This window comes from Ixodes scapularis, unplaced genomic scaffold, assembly GCF_016920785.2.
Source record: "Ixodes scapularis isolate PalLabHiFi unplaced genomic scaffold, ASM1692078v2 PGA_scaffold5__190_contigs__length_132052651, whole genome shotgun sequence".
NCBI classification, from domain to species: domain Eukaryota; kingdom Metazoa; phylum Arthropoda; class Arachnida; order Ixodida; family Ixodidae; genus Ixodes; species Ixodes scapularis.
The window spans coordinates 100,401,301-100,420,164 of record NW_024609880.1 but is presented as its reverse complement, the minus strand read 5'-3'; the positions used below and the strand labels follow the sequence as shown (position 1 = coordinate 100,420,164).

The following is an 18,864-nucleotide window of genomic DNA, read 5'->3' as shown; positions in this document are numbered from 1 at the left end:
GTCAAAGCCAGGGCCAAAGCCAGAACCAGAGCCAAAGCCGGCTGCCCGGAGCCAATCCGATCCCAATACAGCAGTGGCGGCGGCTTCGCTTTCTCCACTAGTTGGCAGTGGGAGTTTGAAACCCTCAAAGTCACCAGTTGCTGCCTGGTTCATCTGCCAGAAAGTGCATGCAGCTCTCACGCAGGGCACGCAGCTCAAAGGGCCCCAGAGCAACGGGCAGCCAGGCTCGCCTGCTCACCTGCATCAGCTGCTCCGTCGAGGTGAGCACGTGGGCCACGGGGAGGCAGCACTTGGGGAGCGTGTCGAGCAGCGTGGGGCGGCTGTGCGTCAGCAGGGGCTTCATGAATCTGGCGGGCCGTCAAGGGGGGATAACAACATACGCCGCCCCTCCTCTCGCGAACAGGAGAAAGAGAGGCACCTTTGGGGGGAAGTACTATAGCACCACGCAAATGGAACAAGCTTCAAAGTGGCGATGCAGGCCAGTCGGTTCAATCTTACAAATTGGTGCTACAGCCCGCAATGAATGAGGACAGAGATGACCAAGAACGTACCAATGGGGTTCCACGTATCAATAAAACTCCAAGCTTTCTATGTGCCCTGCTGGGCACTGCATGGCCATGTTCAGGCTGTGTATTATTCTTGTGCTCACCCCGTCTACTGCCTATCTGTCTTTGTTTATTGCGTGCTGCATCACCTATTTGTAAGAAACAATGCCACAAACAGCTGGCCACTGGAAAACTGCCAAGGCATAGAAAGCACAACTGGACATCACAAAAACAAAAAACAAACAAACATGCTTAAGCTATACAGTTTGAGTCTGTATATAACTAACTCCAATACGTATACCGAATTATTGTCTATATAGAAAGCCCAAATTTTTTAAACACTTTTATAACGAATAGTTAAATGGCTGTATCGAACTTTGTGACCGTGAGCAGCCTTAAAAAAATGCGCGAATGCCCGTCCCCCAGTATGTCTACTAAAAAAAATGTTCGAAGGAAAGGAAATTGACCGCATCTCCACGTGGTGAATGATGTTGATTGGGGCGAAGCTCTGGTGGTGCTTGTCTGCGTAGACGCTGAGCCGCAGCATGCGGAGCCGCAGCATGCCGAGCCTTTCGTTCGTTTTCATCCATGTCAGAAAGAGAATGTGTGGTATGGAACGTGGTTATATACGCATTTGAGCATTTGACCGCAGCGCCCTCTCGTCTATAAACGTTGAGCCAATGCATGCCAAGTTTAACGTGATTATATATGCATTTGACCGCAGCGCCCTCTCCTGTATAGACATTGAGCGGCTACATGCAACGTTTCATCCATGACATCCCCAGCTCTTGAGTTACTACCACATCTCAGAGCCCCCTACTCGTCCTGCAGTCGTGGCCGAGTGGTTAAGGCGATGGGACTAGAGATCCATTGGGGTCTCCCCGCACATGTTCAAATCCTGTCGACTGGGCAAACATTTTTTCTTTTTTTCTTTTCATCAATTTTTTTTACCCTACATGAGTACGTAAGCATGTGAGCTCACGAGCACGAGCACCAGCAAGATCGATGTGAGCACGGACGCCGGACGGACAAGGATAGACCCTAAGGAGCTTCGCCCCTAAAACTCCCAAACCGGCAGCCGCTATTTAGCCAAAGGAACAGAAGAGGAGATAAGAGAGATAAGCTGAAAGGAAGAACTCGTGATGCATGTTTGGGAGGGTGGGGATTTCCCAGCATCCTGTTCCCCTTTCTTAAACATTGCACTACCTAAAATCATCCCCACCCACTTCCTGAAGCACCAAGCAAACTGCACGGCAAGGTTCAACATTGCAAACCTGCGAGACCAAGCTTGTAAAAGCTGCACTTGTTTTTCTCCTTGCAATCCATCTTCATGCTTAGTAGATTAGTCGACAAGCACCCGTTTCCATGCACACTTTGCTGGCAGCTTAATTTTTTTTGTTTGAACATCATGTGCCCCCATGCCCCCTTTTTGGCGTGCTCATAAGAAATGGCGACCAAGCAGTGGTAGTCTACTGTTTTTGGGACAAGCTTAGCATAATTCGTTGCGTGGATGTTGCCACAGCGACATCAGACTTCTTTTCACCGTTGAACTGAGCATATCAGAATTTTTTTTTTTTTATCATAAAAGAATGGAAATGTTTCTAAAACCCGCCTCGGCACCTTTTGTGGCCATGCAGACCCCGCAACTCAATAAATTATTTTGCCTCTGCTTGATGCTCTCTGCTCTGCTTGATGGGGCATTAAACAGAGCCATTTATTGGGAGAATTTGGCCATTCTATTGTTTAAAAAGGTGAGCATCTCGTGGCCAACCACAGGCCGTGAAACAGCCCCTAGCGGTGGTCGTGAGCTTTAAAAATGCGACTCAACTAATTTAAGCCGTTTTAGAGCCCCTAGAGTAAAAAGGTGTAACTTTGGTGACTGAAAACTTGGCGCGTGTGAGGTTTTCATCAAGCCAACGGTCGAATAAATGAATGCGCGTTCCAAACCAGAGCAGACTCGTAGTTGCGACCATTGCTAATGTAATGTAATGTCTTTATTCGGCTCTAAAGAGCCGCGGCACCGCGGAAAGGCAACAGCCCGTACCATGGAGGCCCACAGTGCTGCATCTAATGACCATGATAATGCAATGAGTATGCACATGCAAGATGATGACGAGATAAATTGTTGCTATTGCGGAAAATGTCAGTCTAGTTTGAAGATGTCCACATTTCCTTGAGGCGGATCAGCAGTGGGCCAAGGGGATCTGCAGCCTGCCGTTCAATCGGTGCACGGTTGCACGAAGGAGCCCCAGGAGCATAATGGTGATGTCGCTCACTGGGGTCGAAGCATAAAGCTACAAGGGGGTAGTAGCCCGGTCAAAGCAGAAAGCTGCCGCCTCCGAGGTACCGAGGCCCAGGGCTTAGATTGAGGCACCGCCAATGCCCGGTGTGGCATCCTCTCAACGTCGTCGTCATCGTGCTGTTGCGATATTGAATGCTTCTATTTCACACCTTAAATGTTTCTAATATTGTGACGTCGCAATTTGCTGATTGGTCGACGCATTGTCGCATATTTAGTTTACGCTCTAACTGCGGGAGGAATATTTAGCGCTGGCGGCGGCCTTTACTCCACCTATTGGCCAAACTCTGTCAATATACGGCTCTGCCATCAAGTGGAACCTTGCGACCTTGCGCTCTCTCCTATTATCGGAGACAAGCTAAGGAGAACAGACCTGTCTACTTCCCAAGTGGTGGCAGCACTGATCTTCATTTTTTGCTGAAAAGTGGAGTGCGGTATTCGGTAGCTGCACAGCCGCATTAGGTGTGATGTGGACTTTGAAAGTCCACAAGTCCATTGCTTATGCTGGTGTGCCGAAAGCTAAAACACATGCAGCGTGCGCTGTGTGTTGTTATTCAACCGGTAATCTCAGCTTGCTGCATTTCTGTAAGCACCGCTTCTTTTTTGTTTTGCGCTCCTGCCCGTACTAGGCACGATGCATTTGTGCCTGGTCTAACGGTTTTCTTCCACATCTTGAAAGCAAAATTATGTCTTTTTAGTGTGATACAACTCTAAGCTCGGACGGAAGAGCATAGGCATATCCAAATGTTTCAGGCTCGTTCCAGACCGGTGTGCATTTCACCGTTTCCTAAGCAGCAAAAGGATGAATGATCTTCACCTCCCCGCACAAGTTCAGGTGCTCCAAGTCGGAGGACGTTCTTGCGCAATTAACTGTTGCATAAAAGTTGCCTATCGTCCTATCCATAAGCCCGCCGACAACATTACATCTAGTTTTTCCAGATTGTAGACTTCTTTTCAGGACACCAAAGGTCGTGTAACAAGTAGTGTCTGTTGTACAATTGGCGTTAACACTGTGCGTTTCGAAGTCCTGTTTTTGAAATTCACTCTATGTAAGTTTTGGTTGAACAAACTACAGTATAGACCACTTACAACGTAACCGCTTATAGTGCAGGACCGGGTATAACGCGGCTTTTTTAAACCACCGGTTCGCCTCCTATAGAACTCCATGTAATTACATACCGCTTAAAATGCAAGCGCGCGAAGGGAAATACCGGTTATAGTGCGGTTTCTGGAACAGCTCGCCGATTGACCGGCGGAGCGAGCACGCTTTCCTCTGCGACACTAGATAACTGCACGAGCTGCAAGCAGCACTCGCGGGGCAAGGAGGTTGCTCGAAGAAGCGGGGAGAAGCGAAGAGAGGCTTCAGTTGCCATAGCGATGGAGGGACGCACGCACGTGTCGTTCATGTGCGTGCGTCCCTGCTAACCATACCTCCGCTGCGTTGGAAAATGATCTCTATGGTTGGAAACAACCGCAACGACAGACCAATCGCAGGTCGAGAAGTTTTCGCGCACGTTGCATGCCGGTCGCGGGCCGGCTCTTCTATCCGCAAACATGGCGTCGTTGGAGATTGTCGACGTAGACAGCAGGGTGGAAGCTCATCGTTCCGCGTAAAAGCGCTATCCTAGACTGAATTTTCGTTGTGAATCACTATGATAACCCAGCACGTACTAGAAGGGAAGATCCACCTACTCGTGCGGCGATGTCGTGGCGGCACTCTCAAGACAGCAGAAACGCCCGTGTCGTCGTGTTTCTTTACTTCGACTACAGTGGTGCCTTCTAAGCATTTGTGTTTTCGAACATCGCCCGGATTTCTAATTTAGAGCATTTCATGCGTGTGCTCAAGTTGAAGATATCACTGGCGCGTACCGTATAAGGGATGCGAATTTTCACGCGCTTTCATCACCAGAGAAAAGTGATTAGGGTTAGCAATCCTGAACGCTCGCAACGTCCGTCCGCAACCCGCGACGCCGTTGAAAGGCTGAGCCAGGCAAAAGTCGCTCATTTCTTTCAAAATGTGAGCAAACTTGAAAGAGAAGTGTACTAGTCTGGTGAAATAAAGACTCCTCAAACTAAGCTTTATTTTTCATCTAACATAAAATAGTTTTACAAAGGTAAGTTGTCTCATGGCATGTATTTTGGCCTGAAAAATTGATGTTTTGGTTATAACGCGGTACCGCTTATAGTGCGGATTTTCGCGACTCCCGCAACATACGTTATATGCGGTCTACACTGTACCTGCTATGACACAAACCAGTTATTGCATCCGACGGAGATCGTTATAAACGGACTCAACTGTGCTCGGCGTTGAGCATTTTGTGCTACACTGTGAAGGCTAATGCAGCGTCTGCAGTGCTGCAGCTCCAGACTGCTATGAGAACCTGTAACTTGGTCTTGCCTCATTCGCACGCACTTATGCAAGTAGTTTTGACAGCTACTTGAATTTAACAGTCGCAAAAAAATAAACCGAGAACGTACAAATGACGTTCCACATATTGATAGAACTTTGAACTTCCTACGAGCCCTGCTGGGCACAGTATAAAAACATTCAAGCTGTGTATTTATGACATGCCTGTGCTCTACTGATATCTACTTTGAAGGAAATGGTGGAACTCTACATCATCCTGCTGAAATACCAAACAAAGTGCATCATATCTAATTTTAATAAATAACAAATACAGTTAAACCTCGATGTAACGAAGTCAGTAAAATTCGCAATTTACTTCGTTACATTGAAATTTCGCTAAATCAAAATTTGGCTTTAGCATGCGAAAAAAAAAAATTTCGAAACATTTTACGGGTATGAAAACTCACCGAAAATGACATTTATTTAGGGGCAAAGTAGTCCGCGAGCTTTGCTTGCGCCTTGTCCGACAGTAGCAGCGGCGTCATACGGCGTTCGAGCGCCCAGGGCGCTTGCACGGCATCTTGCTGCCCATGCGACGCCGTGTACAGTACCTCCTCAGAGCCGTATATCTACATTTACGGCTCTGTACCTCCTCAGTACGTCCATTGCGTCGAGCACTTCCCGAGTGCTCGTGATCTCAGCAGTTTCTTCAGGATGGCGTCCAAAACGTTTGCTTTCTCATCCAAAGAAAGAACTTTACGTTTCCTTATGCCCGCAAGCACGTGAGTGAACCGCCCGGTTGAAAAATAAAGCTGTTTAGTTTAGGCGGTGCCAATGTTTCCAACCTACACAGCACTCTTGCCCGCACTGTTTACTTGCGCCCACAGTGTGCTTGCGCCTTTGCTTTACATCACGGTCGCAAGACGATAATCGGTCTTCTCGGTCTTCCCCTAGATGGCACTGCCCGTGCGTTCGCGCCATCACGTCGCTCCCCCGCTGAAGTTGGCTCCCGCGCTACCCGCGGTACAGTGGACTATGATGATCAGTGAATGTCAGTGGTGATGCTGTTATGCCGTGCAAACTTTTTGCTCGGCATTTTCTGGCCAGCCCCGCGGAATCCGCTTTGCCGCACGCCTCGCCGGCGCTACCGGCGCCGCATCCTCGGGCAGCCTAACAACGTTGGAAGGCCTGTCCCCGTGAAGTAACCTATCAAAGCGCTCGCGTTTGCGCATAATTTTTTTTTTTTTAACCACAATTTTTTTTGCGAAGTTGTTTTTTAGAGTTTATTTATTTATTGCCTTCTATGGCAATGGCGCTTCGTTAAATTGAAATAGCAGCAAAATAGACTTCGTTATATAGAGACTAAAAATACATGGGGTCTATGGGCAAGAAATTATGAAAAATAAAATACTTCGTTAAATCGAGGATTTCGTTACATTGAAGTTTGTTATATCGAGGTTCGACTGTAGCTCTTGATAGTTTGCTACTATACCAACTTCAAATATACAAAACGCAATCAGCTGACCTCACATTGTCAGACATAACGAGCTAGGTTTAAAATCTCATGTAGTTCAACCGGGAAACCTAGGTTTGAACAGTAACATGAAAAAAGGATACTTGACGTCAAAGTTGTACCACTTGCGTACGAGCCAAGCCTTTTCGTACGGCGTCTTGCTCTCGGGCTGCGGTGGAGGGCTTCTTAACTCTGGTGGCGTTTGCACCTGTTGGGCCTGCAATAAGAGTAAACAGGAAAAGGCTTATAAAAGATTCAGATTTCTTTGATATAAGAGATTACATAAAAAAAAAAAAGATGTGCACCATTATTTTTAAAACAAACAAAAATCTTTGGTAGCTTCAGAACTTGCTAATGGCTTGTTATAATACCCCAGTTACTTGAGCATTCTAAACTGCAATTGAGTTAACTAAGTTAAGTGGCAAATAAGCAGACAATGCTAGCCAATTACATGTCATGAGATGTGTACCAATTAGTGTCTTTTGCCAATTCATAGTGCCAACCATAGTGTGTTGTCACTGCAGAACAAGTAACTTTAACAAAAATAACTAATCCAGCCTAAAGAAATAAAAAAAATGACAATCCAACAAAATGAGATGTTATGATGTGGGGTGTTTATCAAAATGCGGTCCAAATCGTTCATGCAAAAAGTATGCATTGCACAGAAAAAAGGTTAATGTCGTATTGGTCTCTGCCCAAAGGCCGATTTGGGAAAATGAATAACATTCTGTATATTTAGATTACTAACTGCTTCCAAGTGACTAAATTTTTATTTCGCAACTTTAAAGGTATGACTTTGATTAGAAACTTCTTTGGCACCATCAAAAACCACCAAAGCAACTCATTTTAGGACAGCTATAAGGTGCATACAGCATTGTGCGACATTTGTAAAACAAACTCAATTCGGATGCCTTTCTAGGTTTTGGTTTTTAATCGAAGTGTGTCCTTGCGCCAACAGTCTTGCCCTCCCGTTGCCAAGGCGTGCAACTAACATGCACTGCTACCAAATCTTCGCATAACGGAGGTGAACCCAAGAATCGAAGCTTAACCTTGCAATTGCGGCAATCTTGCCGCCAAGCATTGCACTTCCTTCCCCCCTACGAGGCATGTGAGGCGCAGTGATGCGATTGGCCCCAGTAATTTTGGAGCACCTTTTGGAGCAGCCAAAATTTAATTCTGGAGCAACATAAGGAACTTTGGGAGCAGAAGCACACACTTCATTTTTATTCGTACCACTGAGCATATTATATGAGGAGATTTGTGTGTTGGGCCTATCCAACTAGAAAACATGCCTACTTTGCCCTTACATTTCGGTGCAACAACAGGCTTGATTCCCTCAAACTCTGAGCTAGCTCTTTAGATGCATATAGAAGCACTAGTCATGGTAACATGATGTTGATAAATGAATGACTGAATAGACTGCTGTGAATGGTCATTTTAGGCAAGCAATAAAATGTAAACCAAATAGTATATTCCACTAAAAGAATGTTGGAATAATCTTGAACATTCAAAGTGATGCTTGGTTCAAGTTCTAAAGGTTATAACAAAAATGAAAATCTTTAGACAGATTAAAAAAAAGACATACTTGTCATTGATATGAACATCAATGACACTAGGTATATAGAACTTCATGATAAAGACTGGCATGTGAATGATGAGTATTTCATAGAACAGTCCAGCTAAAGTCGTTAAGGTTATTCCCGAGCTTGATTACACTGTTTCACCTAATTTAGTTTCAATTTATTCTATTGACTGTACCTCGAACAGATGAAACCTACATAAAAGTGACAACTAAACGAGAGTTGAAATAAAAATAAACCTACAAAGCAGTTAATGTAATTTTTCTTGCCAGTATTCTTGCTAAATTTTTATTCAAACATTTTTACTGCAACTAAGAGCTTTACATGAAGACTCACGAGTTCCTTTGTATTTATTTTTTCAATATGCCCTACACTCGTGCGTCTAACGTCCCACTCTGGGGGAGTGCTTTCCCTTCAGCCCTCGCATGCGCTGCAGCAAAGCAAATAAGCAAAACAACGATGCTTACATCGCGGTTGTCGCCTTACTGTAGTACACCCGTGTGTGGTGAGAAGGGCATTCAATAAAGCTAACTTATCCAACAGAGCAAACTACGAACATTAAAGATAATGCGAAAATTCCGAGTACTGCCAGTGTTTGACACTGAAGGAGCGATCAGAAGATAGGATTGTACGTTATTTGCAGCTATATTCGAAGGTTCTGAAAACTCGCACAGGCCTACCATAATGATGTGGATGTGCAGCTGGGTATGAGCAATATTTTCAGTATTAATAAAGTAAAATCAAGTTTTGGTGCAATGTTGGCACAAATTCCTCACATTTGGGCTAAATAGGAAGATTTTGTAGATCGTTTTCCCACCTCCAATACACTCTCTGGAATGAAGATGCTACTACTGCGCATAATCTACGCTAGCCTTGCCTTCAGAGTCCCAGATCTCATAGCGGGTTGCAAAGAACGTTGCGGGATAATGGAAAAGATCTACGAAAACTCCCTAATGTAGCACGGTAAGCCCTTATGTGCAGTTTGGAGCAAGCGGTACAGCAATCGCATCACCGGAGGCGGAAGCTCCGTGCTTTGACAACAGGGGGAGCAACCGCTGGTGCAAAGATGTGCTCTAACAAGGAACCGAAACCTAAAAACACGTATATATTCAGTGTTTTTTTTTTTTTCATTTTTAAAACACCGTAAAATGATGTACATACTCTAAAGCTTTCTAAACAGAGAGGGATTGGTGGTTATCAATGATGCACAGAAAGTTTCTTATTGAGACCGTACATTCAACTTCAGTAATTCAAAAGGTAATTACTTGGAAGTAACAAACAAACTCATTATACCGAACATTATAAATTTTTTGAAACGGGTCCTTGAGCAGAGATAAATAGCACATTGAAATTTTTTCTGTGCAATGCATATTTTTCGCAGGAACAATTTGGCCTGCGTTCTACGAAACACCCTGTATAGTATTCAACCAAAATCCTCCACAAAACCATACAACAAGAGTGTTCCAGAGTTAGCTTTCCACATTTCGTGACACACATAAACGAGATACCAATCACTTCATACCTAATTAACTGATATGAACTGTAATGTCATTAACACAAATACAAGATTTAGAAGTAGAAAAGCATTGTACCAGACATTACAAACGGAGCACAACACAGCATAAACATGCAATCACTGGCTTTTCCACTTGCATGAATGAAATACTGCAATCAAAGATGCAGAGTGTATATGTGCTGCAGCAACTACGTCACTAAAACTGTGTTCGACACATATATACATGTAGGAATAAAGTAAGAAAAAAATGCTAATGTCACGTTAAAACAACATGTGCTGTGCACTACAGATGACGTGTTTACTAAATTGGCATTTCCTTCTGCAGGCCATGTAGATACCAGCCCCGTAGTAATGGTCTTACAACAGAAAACAAGGTATTTCTTTCCTGTACCAACATCTGTACAAGAAATCTTGCTGGCCTTCCCTACCTTCCACCCCCGTTTCCAAATTTCCCAGATTGTGCTGAAGCAAGACGCGTATGAAAATCACAGGTTTAAGTCTGTCAAAGTAGTGCCAAAATGGTGCAGTCCCACTTCCAAGCGTGTCAGCACAGCGCGTGAACCAGGCACGTAGCCAGGGGGGAGGCCCATGGGGCCCGGGCCCCCCCGAAATCTTCCATTTTGCATGGGTCCTCCTCTCCCCCCTCCCCCTCATACAGCACTTTGTCATGGGTGGGCCACCCCCCCCGAAACAAAATCCTGGCTACGCGCCTGGCGTGAACCACCCAGCAAGCAGGGCCTACAGAGTGTGCGATGCAAACACGCAAAGGCCTTACCACCCCATTTTGGGTTGCAGCATAACCCTGCAAGGTGCAAGAGAACAAGAGATTCCATGGCAGAAAAAGTATATAAAGTGCCAACAGCAAAGCACAAAGGAAACTGGAAAGAAAGGGTGCTTGCTAAATCTATACCGCAAGATCATAGTGTCACACTATAGTCATTAACACGATTAGAATGACTCGGCATTTCCATGACAATGTTGTAAACAACCACCTCTCTTAGGCGGCACATACATTTGATCTCGCAAATAATGCGAAACCTTCACACCGTGAAATGGAGTTCAGGGGCCACCTCATAGACGGCGCCACAGGGCAGTGTGTTCTCTCGTCGCAAGAGATCGCAAGAACTCGGTCGTAAGCAAATACGAGTGTGTGAACGTTCCTTCACCTGGTCGGTGACTACATACAACCAGGTTCAAAGATTGAGGACACTATAGAATGAGCCCCAAAAAACAGATGTGCGTACCCAGCAACCTAAAATTTGTGTCAATAGTGTCGTAGGGGTCAGTTTTGCTACAGCAATAAGGTGTGGCTCGATTCCTGTATATGGAGGACCGATACACAGCTGAGGAATAACCATGCCTGCAGGTCAACACAAGAACATGAACATATTAAAAAAAAACTTTCAACCTTTCCCCTCTGGTGAAGGAGGAAGACTAGCGAAGCTGTACGCTTGTCCCATGTCTCCCTTCTTCGTCCTTGTCTGTTTTGCGCGCTGTTTCCTACGATAAATTCCCACCGACTCGCACAACTATCCATTCTTTTACGATAGCTGGAAAGGTTGCCGCCATCTATGAGCAGCGGCGGCAACCAGACTGGTTGTATGGTTGCCGCCCTCGCTCATAGATGGCGGTAGCTGTCTAGAGTTTTGTGTCAACATTTGTTTGGTACCGGACACCAAGCTGGGAAATTAGCCCTTAACAACTCAGCTGTAAAAAAAAGAAAAAAGAAAATCAACCCCAGAAAAGGCCTCTGAAAATAAAATGTTTTTTTTTAACAGTCTGGTTGGGACACGTGTGTCAAAAAATAAATTTTACGCAAAAAAAATGTTTTAAAGCAATATTGACGGCGAGAGATTTTTTAAAAATTCTGTGCGCAAAGTCCATAACGTTACTGGTCATTCCAGAATGACCATCTTGGTCATGAAGGCAAAGCCGCTTCCCCTATCCTCCACGTGCCCGAAATGCCTAGAGAAAACTAGAGGAAAGGAGGTTACTGCCAACTAAATCGCATCTCGTGCCATCAATATTGCACTAAAAAAAATTTTCTTTTCAAGAAAAATTAATTTTGTGACACGCATGTCCCAATCAGACAATTTAAAAATTTTTTTTCTTTTCTTTTTAGGTTTTTTTTAATAGCGATGCCAGAAACTTTTCCATCTACCCTCATACACCGGAACATATGGTAATTTGCAGTCTAAACCTGCTCACACCAATCATACATTTGTAGCCAGTTGTCAAAATATGCCGCAGCAGTTATTCAACAAGTTCTTTTCTTGCTATACAGCATGCAAGTTTGTCATATGGCGTGCAAGATTGTTTGCACCTTCCGCACCTCGTGCGTTTGTTTACCCACTATAAGTATCCACATGCTTCTCTTTCCCCCCGACCTCAACCAGTGAAGGTGCAAATTTGGCTGCCCTGTCACTATGCATTCCCTGCACACTCTGCATTGCCACTTGATAGGAGAGCCCCTCCTTGCACTACGATGCACCTAAGACATCTTGGAACACTTGCTTGCTGTATATCCTTGCTGTTCCCATTAGCTTCAGTGACTGCAGTGCTACCTAGGTAAGTCCAGGAAAGCACAATGTGGGTGGAGCAAAATGCAAGATGAACACTGATCACGACAAAAGGGGCTGCCATGTTGAAATATAGCAAGGCTCTACTCACAGGCCGCACTCCTGTGAATTGAAGCATCTCGTGTTCCTCTTCAATCCCCACTCTGGAACATAAACAGCGCAAGAAAAGACTAAGACATGGCAGAACAAACTTTTAAAGTGACCTTGGTGTCCGCTTTACAGAAACTTAGCTTCCTAATCAAACCTCCACAAGCTACATGCTACTGATGACACAATTTAATGAGTTAAATAAACATTAACTGCAAAAGAAAATTGGTAACACTCTCTTAAAAGAACCTCAAAATCGACTCAAAATTGACCGGTCAAGCTGCAAATAGCAGCTTTCTTCCTTTGGTTTTCCTCCATCGTTGATGGAAATAAAGAAATGTTTAAAAATGTTTCAATGTTTAGACTTTTCTGCAGTTTCAGATTGATGCCTAGACTTTCCAATTTCACACTGATGTCTTGACTCCAATTTTAAGATTGATGTCTAAAAACTTTAAAGGGGCATTGACACATCAAAATTATATTTTTTTTTATTACCCGTAACGACTGAAAACGATGCCGGGACATTACCCTCAAAATTCAAAACTTGGGAATTCAGTATTTGTGAACTAAAAAAACAATTGCCAAATGCCAAATTTGAAGTTCCCGCGCAATCCGTGCCGGTGCAGTGAGTAAAATTTTTCGGTCTCCTGAGAGTCGACTTTCTTTCAGACCTCCGCTCCACGCTACGAAGCAAAGCGCCGTTGCCACCGCGACCTGGAGCAGGGAGGAGGTGAGGAGGCGGGATAGAAGGGTGCCGGCGCGGGACAAAACCATTTTTTTCCTCGACTCGTCGATCATCCTTTGCTCGAGTGCCGCCAACATTTCCGAGGGAGGAAACAAATCCAGGAAGAGACATCACACCGGACTTTGATTTTTGGAATTTCAAAAAGAGGGGCCGTAGTGCGTTCGCAATTGCGTTAAAAAACATGTTTTACGATTGCCGCTATTAAATGTTATAGAAATGTCATGTACAAAGCTTCTAAACTTCACGATTTTTGACGTCGCCAATCAAAAGAAGCAAGGAGGTGAGCAGGGAAAGTTTTTTTCGCGATGCGTTTATTTTTGTGTGTCTACGACTACAACTTGCATCGTTTTAGACAATAAAAGAAAATACGACCTTTGGGGTGTCAGTGCCCCTTTAACATACCACACTATCAAGACCTCAGTTTTTCGGTAGATATAAGTAATAAAAGATACTTGTGGGGACCAATTTGGCATGAGGCAATGATGGGACTTCCAAAGACTCCTCATGCATGTTAGAAAGTGCAAGGTAAGAAAAAAGAAAAACCAAAGTGTGGGCAAAAATCTGAAAGTGCAAACAGAAGAGGCTGAAGTTGTCCAGAGACGTGGACAATGTGGAATTTTTATTGTGGCAATCCTAGAGTCTTCATACGGGAAGCTATTTTCTCCTGTATAGAGCTTCTCTCATGGATGAAGTTATATGGTCACTTCTCTTACAAGTTAGTTACCCAAAACAAAACTTAATCTCAGCACCAAAGATTTGATGAGCGACCCCACAAAACTGGGACGTCTTGGGGACTCACGGAATGCTCAGCCATGCCAGGAGCTGCGTGGTGCAGCCACCACACACGATCACCGTCACAATGGCGATGAGGGACGTGGCCGTGAGAATAAGGTGCCTCTGCTCCGAAAGAGTGTTTCGGATTGCCAGAGCAAAGGCCATGGCACCGCGTAGGCCTGCAACACAAAAGCAAGGTTATGTACAAGGCAACGAACCAAGAGCGAGTAAGTGTCGGGGACCTGCGGGCCCATCCAACAAAGGGTGGATGCAGGGTGTCGAACCAAACCCAAACCGAAAACCGGAGCAAGGCAGTTATTTTTGACTGAACTGGAACGAAACCATAACCGAAAACATGCATTTAATATTAAACCAAAAACGGAACCAAAATACCCTGTGGTGGTTACCTGTTCATTGGAAAAAGGTTCAACGTAATACTGGTCGCTGGGACGCCAATCGTCCAGAGCAGCCCAAAACCCTAAATGCTGACCAAACATTTTTTTTTTTAACTTTAATATTTTTTAGATTACCTTTCACTGCCTTTCTCCCCTTTAATTAAGTCGTTCAAGCAAGGCATTTAGGCTTGTGGGGTGGTAGTTTGCGAGTATGGTATGTGCCACCATTACTGTGTCTCTGTGCGTGCCGACTGATTAACTTCACACGTGAGTACTGCACTTTGGTACTGTTTCTCAGTGTCTTATGACCACTTAATTTGTGTAGAACAAAGTTTTCAATAAAGTTAAGATCACAAAATGAAATTAAGCATATATTTTTTTAGCCGTTCTCTTGTGCTGTGTTAAACAATTCCTAAAGGAAAACTGAAACGGTTTTGAATTTTAGGAAAAACCCTTGAATCATCTTCATTTGGCCTCCAGGACCATGGATATCAAGATTATTTTTTTCAATTTGGTACACGGAGGCAGCAGAAAATAGTTTTCAAAGTACCACTACGTCTCCTTCCCGGAGCGCGACTTCATAGTAGGCGTTTTCGAAACATCCGCTCTCGTGCATCTTCAGCACCTACCAAAGCTATGCTCATGCACCCTTGCTATTTTCAAAATTGTCAGAAAAAGACGTCACGCCTGGTGCATGTCAGTGCGGGTGAATATACCTAGAAAGCTTGCAATTACATGCGCTGCCGACACGAGCAACACGCGCTTGGCGGCCAAAAGATCTGGGTGCGACGTAACGACTGGTCGGAGGCTTTCCGTGTTTTCTCGAGTTTAGTTACATCTTCGGAGAAAACTAACGTAATATTAAGATTCACGAGCAGAAAATACTTCAGGAACCTCTTCAGCTTCCCTTTAATGACTTGGAGCTGTAGACTTCTCTTTTTACAGGTTTGAACCGGTTCGCACTTCGTGAAAACGGTAACCAAACCATTATTTTGAATTCATCGCAGAACCAGAACCGAATCGGAACAAAACGCAGAGCTACTGAACCCTAATCTGAACCAAACTAGAGTAATGACAGGTTTGATTCCCTGGGCAGATGGCACACTCCAGCAGAGGACTTAAATTAATTTACATCAGCTGTGAATCCTTCAATGTGTAACCAAAATCTTAGTTCTGTCAAATAGCAGGCATTTCAGTTGGGATTTGAATCTGCCAACTGGAGATTCGTGAAATTAAGTAACGTTAAAGATGTGCGCATAAAGGTCTGCTTTGACAATAAATATATCATACCAACTCCTCCGAGGCAACATAATTGAAGTCAAACGTTTAAAACAAACTTGTCTTTGATTAGAAAGTAGTGAAAAAAAAAATGTTTTGTATCAAACTTTAGACGTCGACGTGGCCGATACGAGGAATCCCAGAAAATACAAGTGCAGGAAAGAATACTTGCATCGTGCTCCAAGGATGTGCAGGTAGAGATGTCAGACAAGTGTATAATAAATGTTTGTTAGAATGACAGCCATCTTCTCCGTATTGTGTACATATGCACTGGTATTTCTACTATTCATCATCATGTACATTTTCAGCCCTAGCTGCATGAGTTGAACAACTGGCCCTGGTTTCTGTTCACCAGCAGTGTGTTGAAGTGAATAAACAAAACACAGAAAACATTCTTAATAATAGCCTCACCTGAAAAGAAGAGCACGTGCTGAAAGGCTATCGGGATCTTGTTTGTCCTCCCCAAGTTCAGCAGGAACGTTAGCGGATAGATGTACACTGCTCTGCCAACAGCTATTGCTAGCTGTACACTATGGTTAAGGAAGAGAGTGCCATCTGCCATTGCCATTTGGGGGTGGATCAATTGGTAGAAACTACCATCCGATCCACCCCTAAAACTGACTATGGATGCAACACTCGCACATCGCACATTTAAAGTCTGCATGCAATGCTGCAACTTCACAAAAGAAACAAACAAATGTGATTACAACAGCCATGAATATAAACTGAATGTTATAAATGAAACAAATTCAAGTCCATAAAAATATCTGCAGGCAAATTTGACCCTAGCACAGGAGTGTCTGAAGCATTTGGAAGATGTTGGAAAAAGGATTTCTGCCCCCTTCTCCCATATTGTTTAAAATCAATACATAAAATGCCAAAAAAAAAACAAAAAAACTGCCCACTTTCGTGTTTTTTTTATATTGTTTTTACATTTATGTTTCAGTGCATCAGAAGGCTGTAAAGTTGTGTGGCTGAACTAGAGGGCAAACGAACCACAATATAAAAATATAAACAGAAGCTCAATGTTAAATAGAAGCTGTAAATGATCTTAGAGCGAGCATACAACTGAAATGCCACAATGCCAGAAGTTGTATACGAGGAAACAGTGTCAAACGGAGTGAAACACCCCAGCTAAAATTTGCTGTATCGAACAGCACTATCAAATGCTCAATCTAAACATAAACTCGGGGGAAAAAAGAACAAAACGTTTGCTGTCCCAGAACTAGAAAGGCACTAGAGAAACTAGGGTACAACTAGCATACGAGAAATTGCAGCAGCTTGCTGACAAAGACAGCTATGGCAGCTTGTGGCAGCTGTCAGCCGTGAAACTTCTTTTTGAAAAGGATACAAAGGCCACTAGGATGAAGCCAGCATCCCATCTGTGTTTCTTGTACGTGAACATAGACACACCAATATAACTGAAGATGAAATTCTCCGCAAGGAAATTTAACAGCTCGAACAGCTGCAAAGCAAAAGAGAAAGAGAAAATGCCGGTATAAAGGCATCTGAAGGGAAAGTTATTTACCAGAGGCACCACATCACAGCTGATGGTACACCAGTAGCAATACTATCCCTTTACAACATCCTCCCACAAAACACCCTGTAGATGACACAACCCTGAGCAATAGTAATATTAATAGTCACACCAGAATAGTGAATGGTTCGGAGAGAATAGTGGTTTTGGCCGCATATTTTCTAACCTAAGATCAAAGTTTCTCCAAGTCTTTCACTACTGCACCATGCTTAAACTAACAACCAGCTGAACTCGTGAAGGTTGTTCCCAAGCTTCCACCTGTTCAACTAGAGGCTAATTTTAATCAAGCTACATTTATTGACTGTGGCCTTAGAAAGTCCGATACCTTGGAATGGCAAGTAAACAATGCCTTTGACATAAAATGAAATCTATAGAGATGCCCAGCTATACCTAATCAAAAGGATTTGTGAATATTCTTGCTATATGAAAATATCTTTTGTTCAATCACAAATGATTAACACAGGTTGTAAGGTCATTTTTGCCTAACATTTACTCATGTATAATAGGCAGTTTAATTTGGAAAGTTTTACTGGAATGTAGATATTAACATTCTTAAAGTTGCAGTTCTTTTTCAAAATAAACCAGGTGTGTGCATCCAGCCTTAAAAGTGCACTTTTCTCCTAAGCACGCGGCTGCGGTATTTGTACTTACCAAACCTTTCAATATGGCAGGCTTGCCCCGTTGAGTGCGCTTCTTACCGAGCACCGATGCACTGCAAAGAAGCAACACCCCCGGAAGCGAGCTCTGCGGATGTTGCATCTCTGCAGTGCACCGGTGCTCGGTAAGAAGCACGTCTAATGGGGCTATCCCGCTGCGATCAACACTTCGAAAAATATGAATATTTCAGTTCATCTCGAAGCAAATATTGAATAGTGTATTATTCGACACTACAATTTGAAAATTTCAATACTCGCACAACAATAAATGGTAATAAACATACCCAGGACAAAACAGGAATTTCCCTGGACAGCACAATGTCAGTCGCATCAAAATTCCGAACACAAAGAAACGCATACCTCGCATGCTGGACAACTGCAAATTAAAGAAGTGTCAAGTTCTGCTAAAAATGAGATGGCTCAACATGTATTGCTAGAGGACATAAAGAACAACTTCACTTGTATTTTTGCTATTGTGAAAAGAGTGCACATTTCTTCAGCATCACATAGAAAGTCTGCATGTCGAATATTACAACATAATTCTGTCTAAATGTTTATTATAATGGCCAATACAGTTCGAGATATACCAAGTCAACAAAATCGGCTAAATCTGGCAAGTGACATAGTGCACAGTCAACTAACCAGGGACACAGAGATTTATGCTCTGTGTGTGTGTGCTGGGCATGGTGTTGTGAACCTGCCACGCCAGCTGTCTGCCAGAGGTTAAATCCCGACGTAGTTTTTGTGTACCACTACCTCCGACAACCTTTTTGCTTACGAATTTCGGATTTGTTTCTGAATGTCAGGTCTGCAGTAGTACAGACAATGTTGGATGCAGAGCCTGCTGTGGTGCGGGGTACACTTGCGCAGCGCCCATTTGCGTGGTGGATTACACATGGTTTGTGTCACATGGGTGCCTCATGTTCGACAACACAAAGCCCATGTTTCCCGCTGCAGCCAAAGTTTCAGTTTCTGATCATGTCTAAAGTAACATTGTGTGAAAAATGTCCAAG

The 18,864-nt window shown here is 43.8% G+C and overlaps 1 protein-coding gene across 7 annotated transcripts in view; it reads right to left on the bottom strand.

Annotated features, from left to right (window-relative positions):
- LOC8033936 (sodium/hydrogen exchanger 7) overlaps positions 1 to 18,864 on the bottom strand; it is a 47,030-nt gene that overhangs the window by 13,597 nt on the left and 14,569 nt on the right. For all 7 annotated transcript variants that reach the window (XM_029995864.4, XM_029966014.4, XM_029995863.4 and 4 more), the window contains exons 10-15: positions 17,010 to 17,123; positions 16,070 to 16,181; positions 14,011 to 14,164; positions 12,471 to 12,522; positions 6,809 to 6,921; positions 239 to 347 (exon numbers count right to left, since the gene is read on the bottom strand). In XM_029995864.4, the coding sequence (XP_029851724.1) occupies positions 239 to 347; positions 6,809 to 6,921; positions 12,471 to 12,522; positions 14,011 to 14,164; positions 16,070 to 16,181; positions 17,010 to 17,123 (654 nt within the window). The remainder of the gene's footprint in view (positions 1 to 238; positions 348 to 6,808; positions 6,922 to 12,470; positions 12,523 to 14,010; positions 14,165 to 16,069; positions 16,182 to 17,009; positions 17,124 to 18,864) is intronic.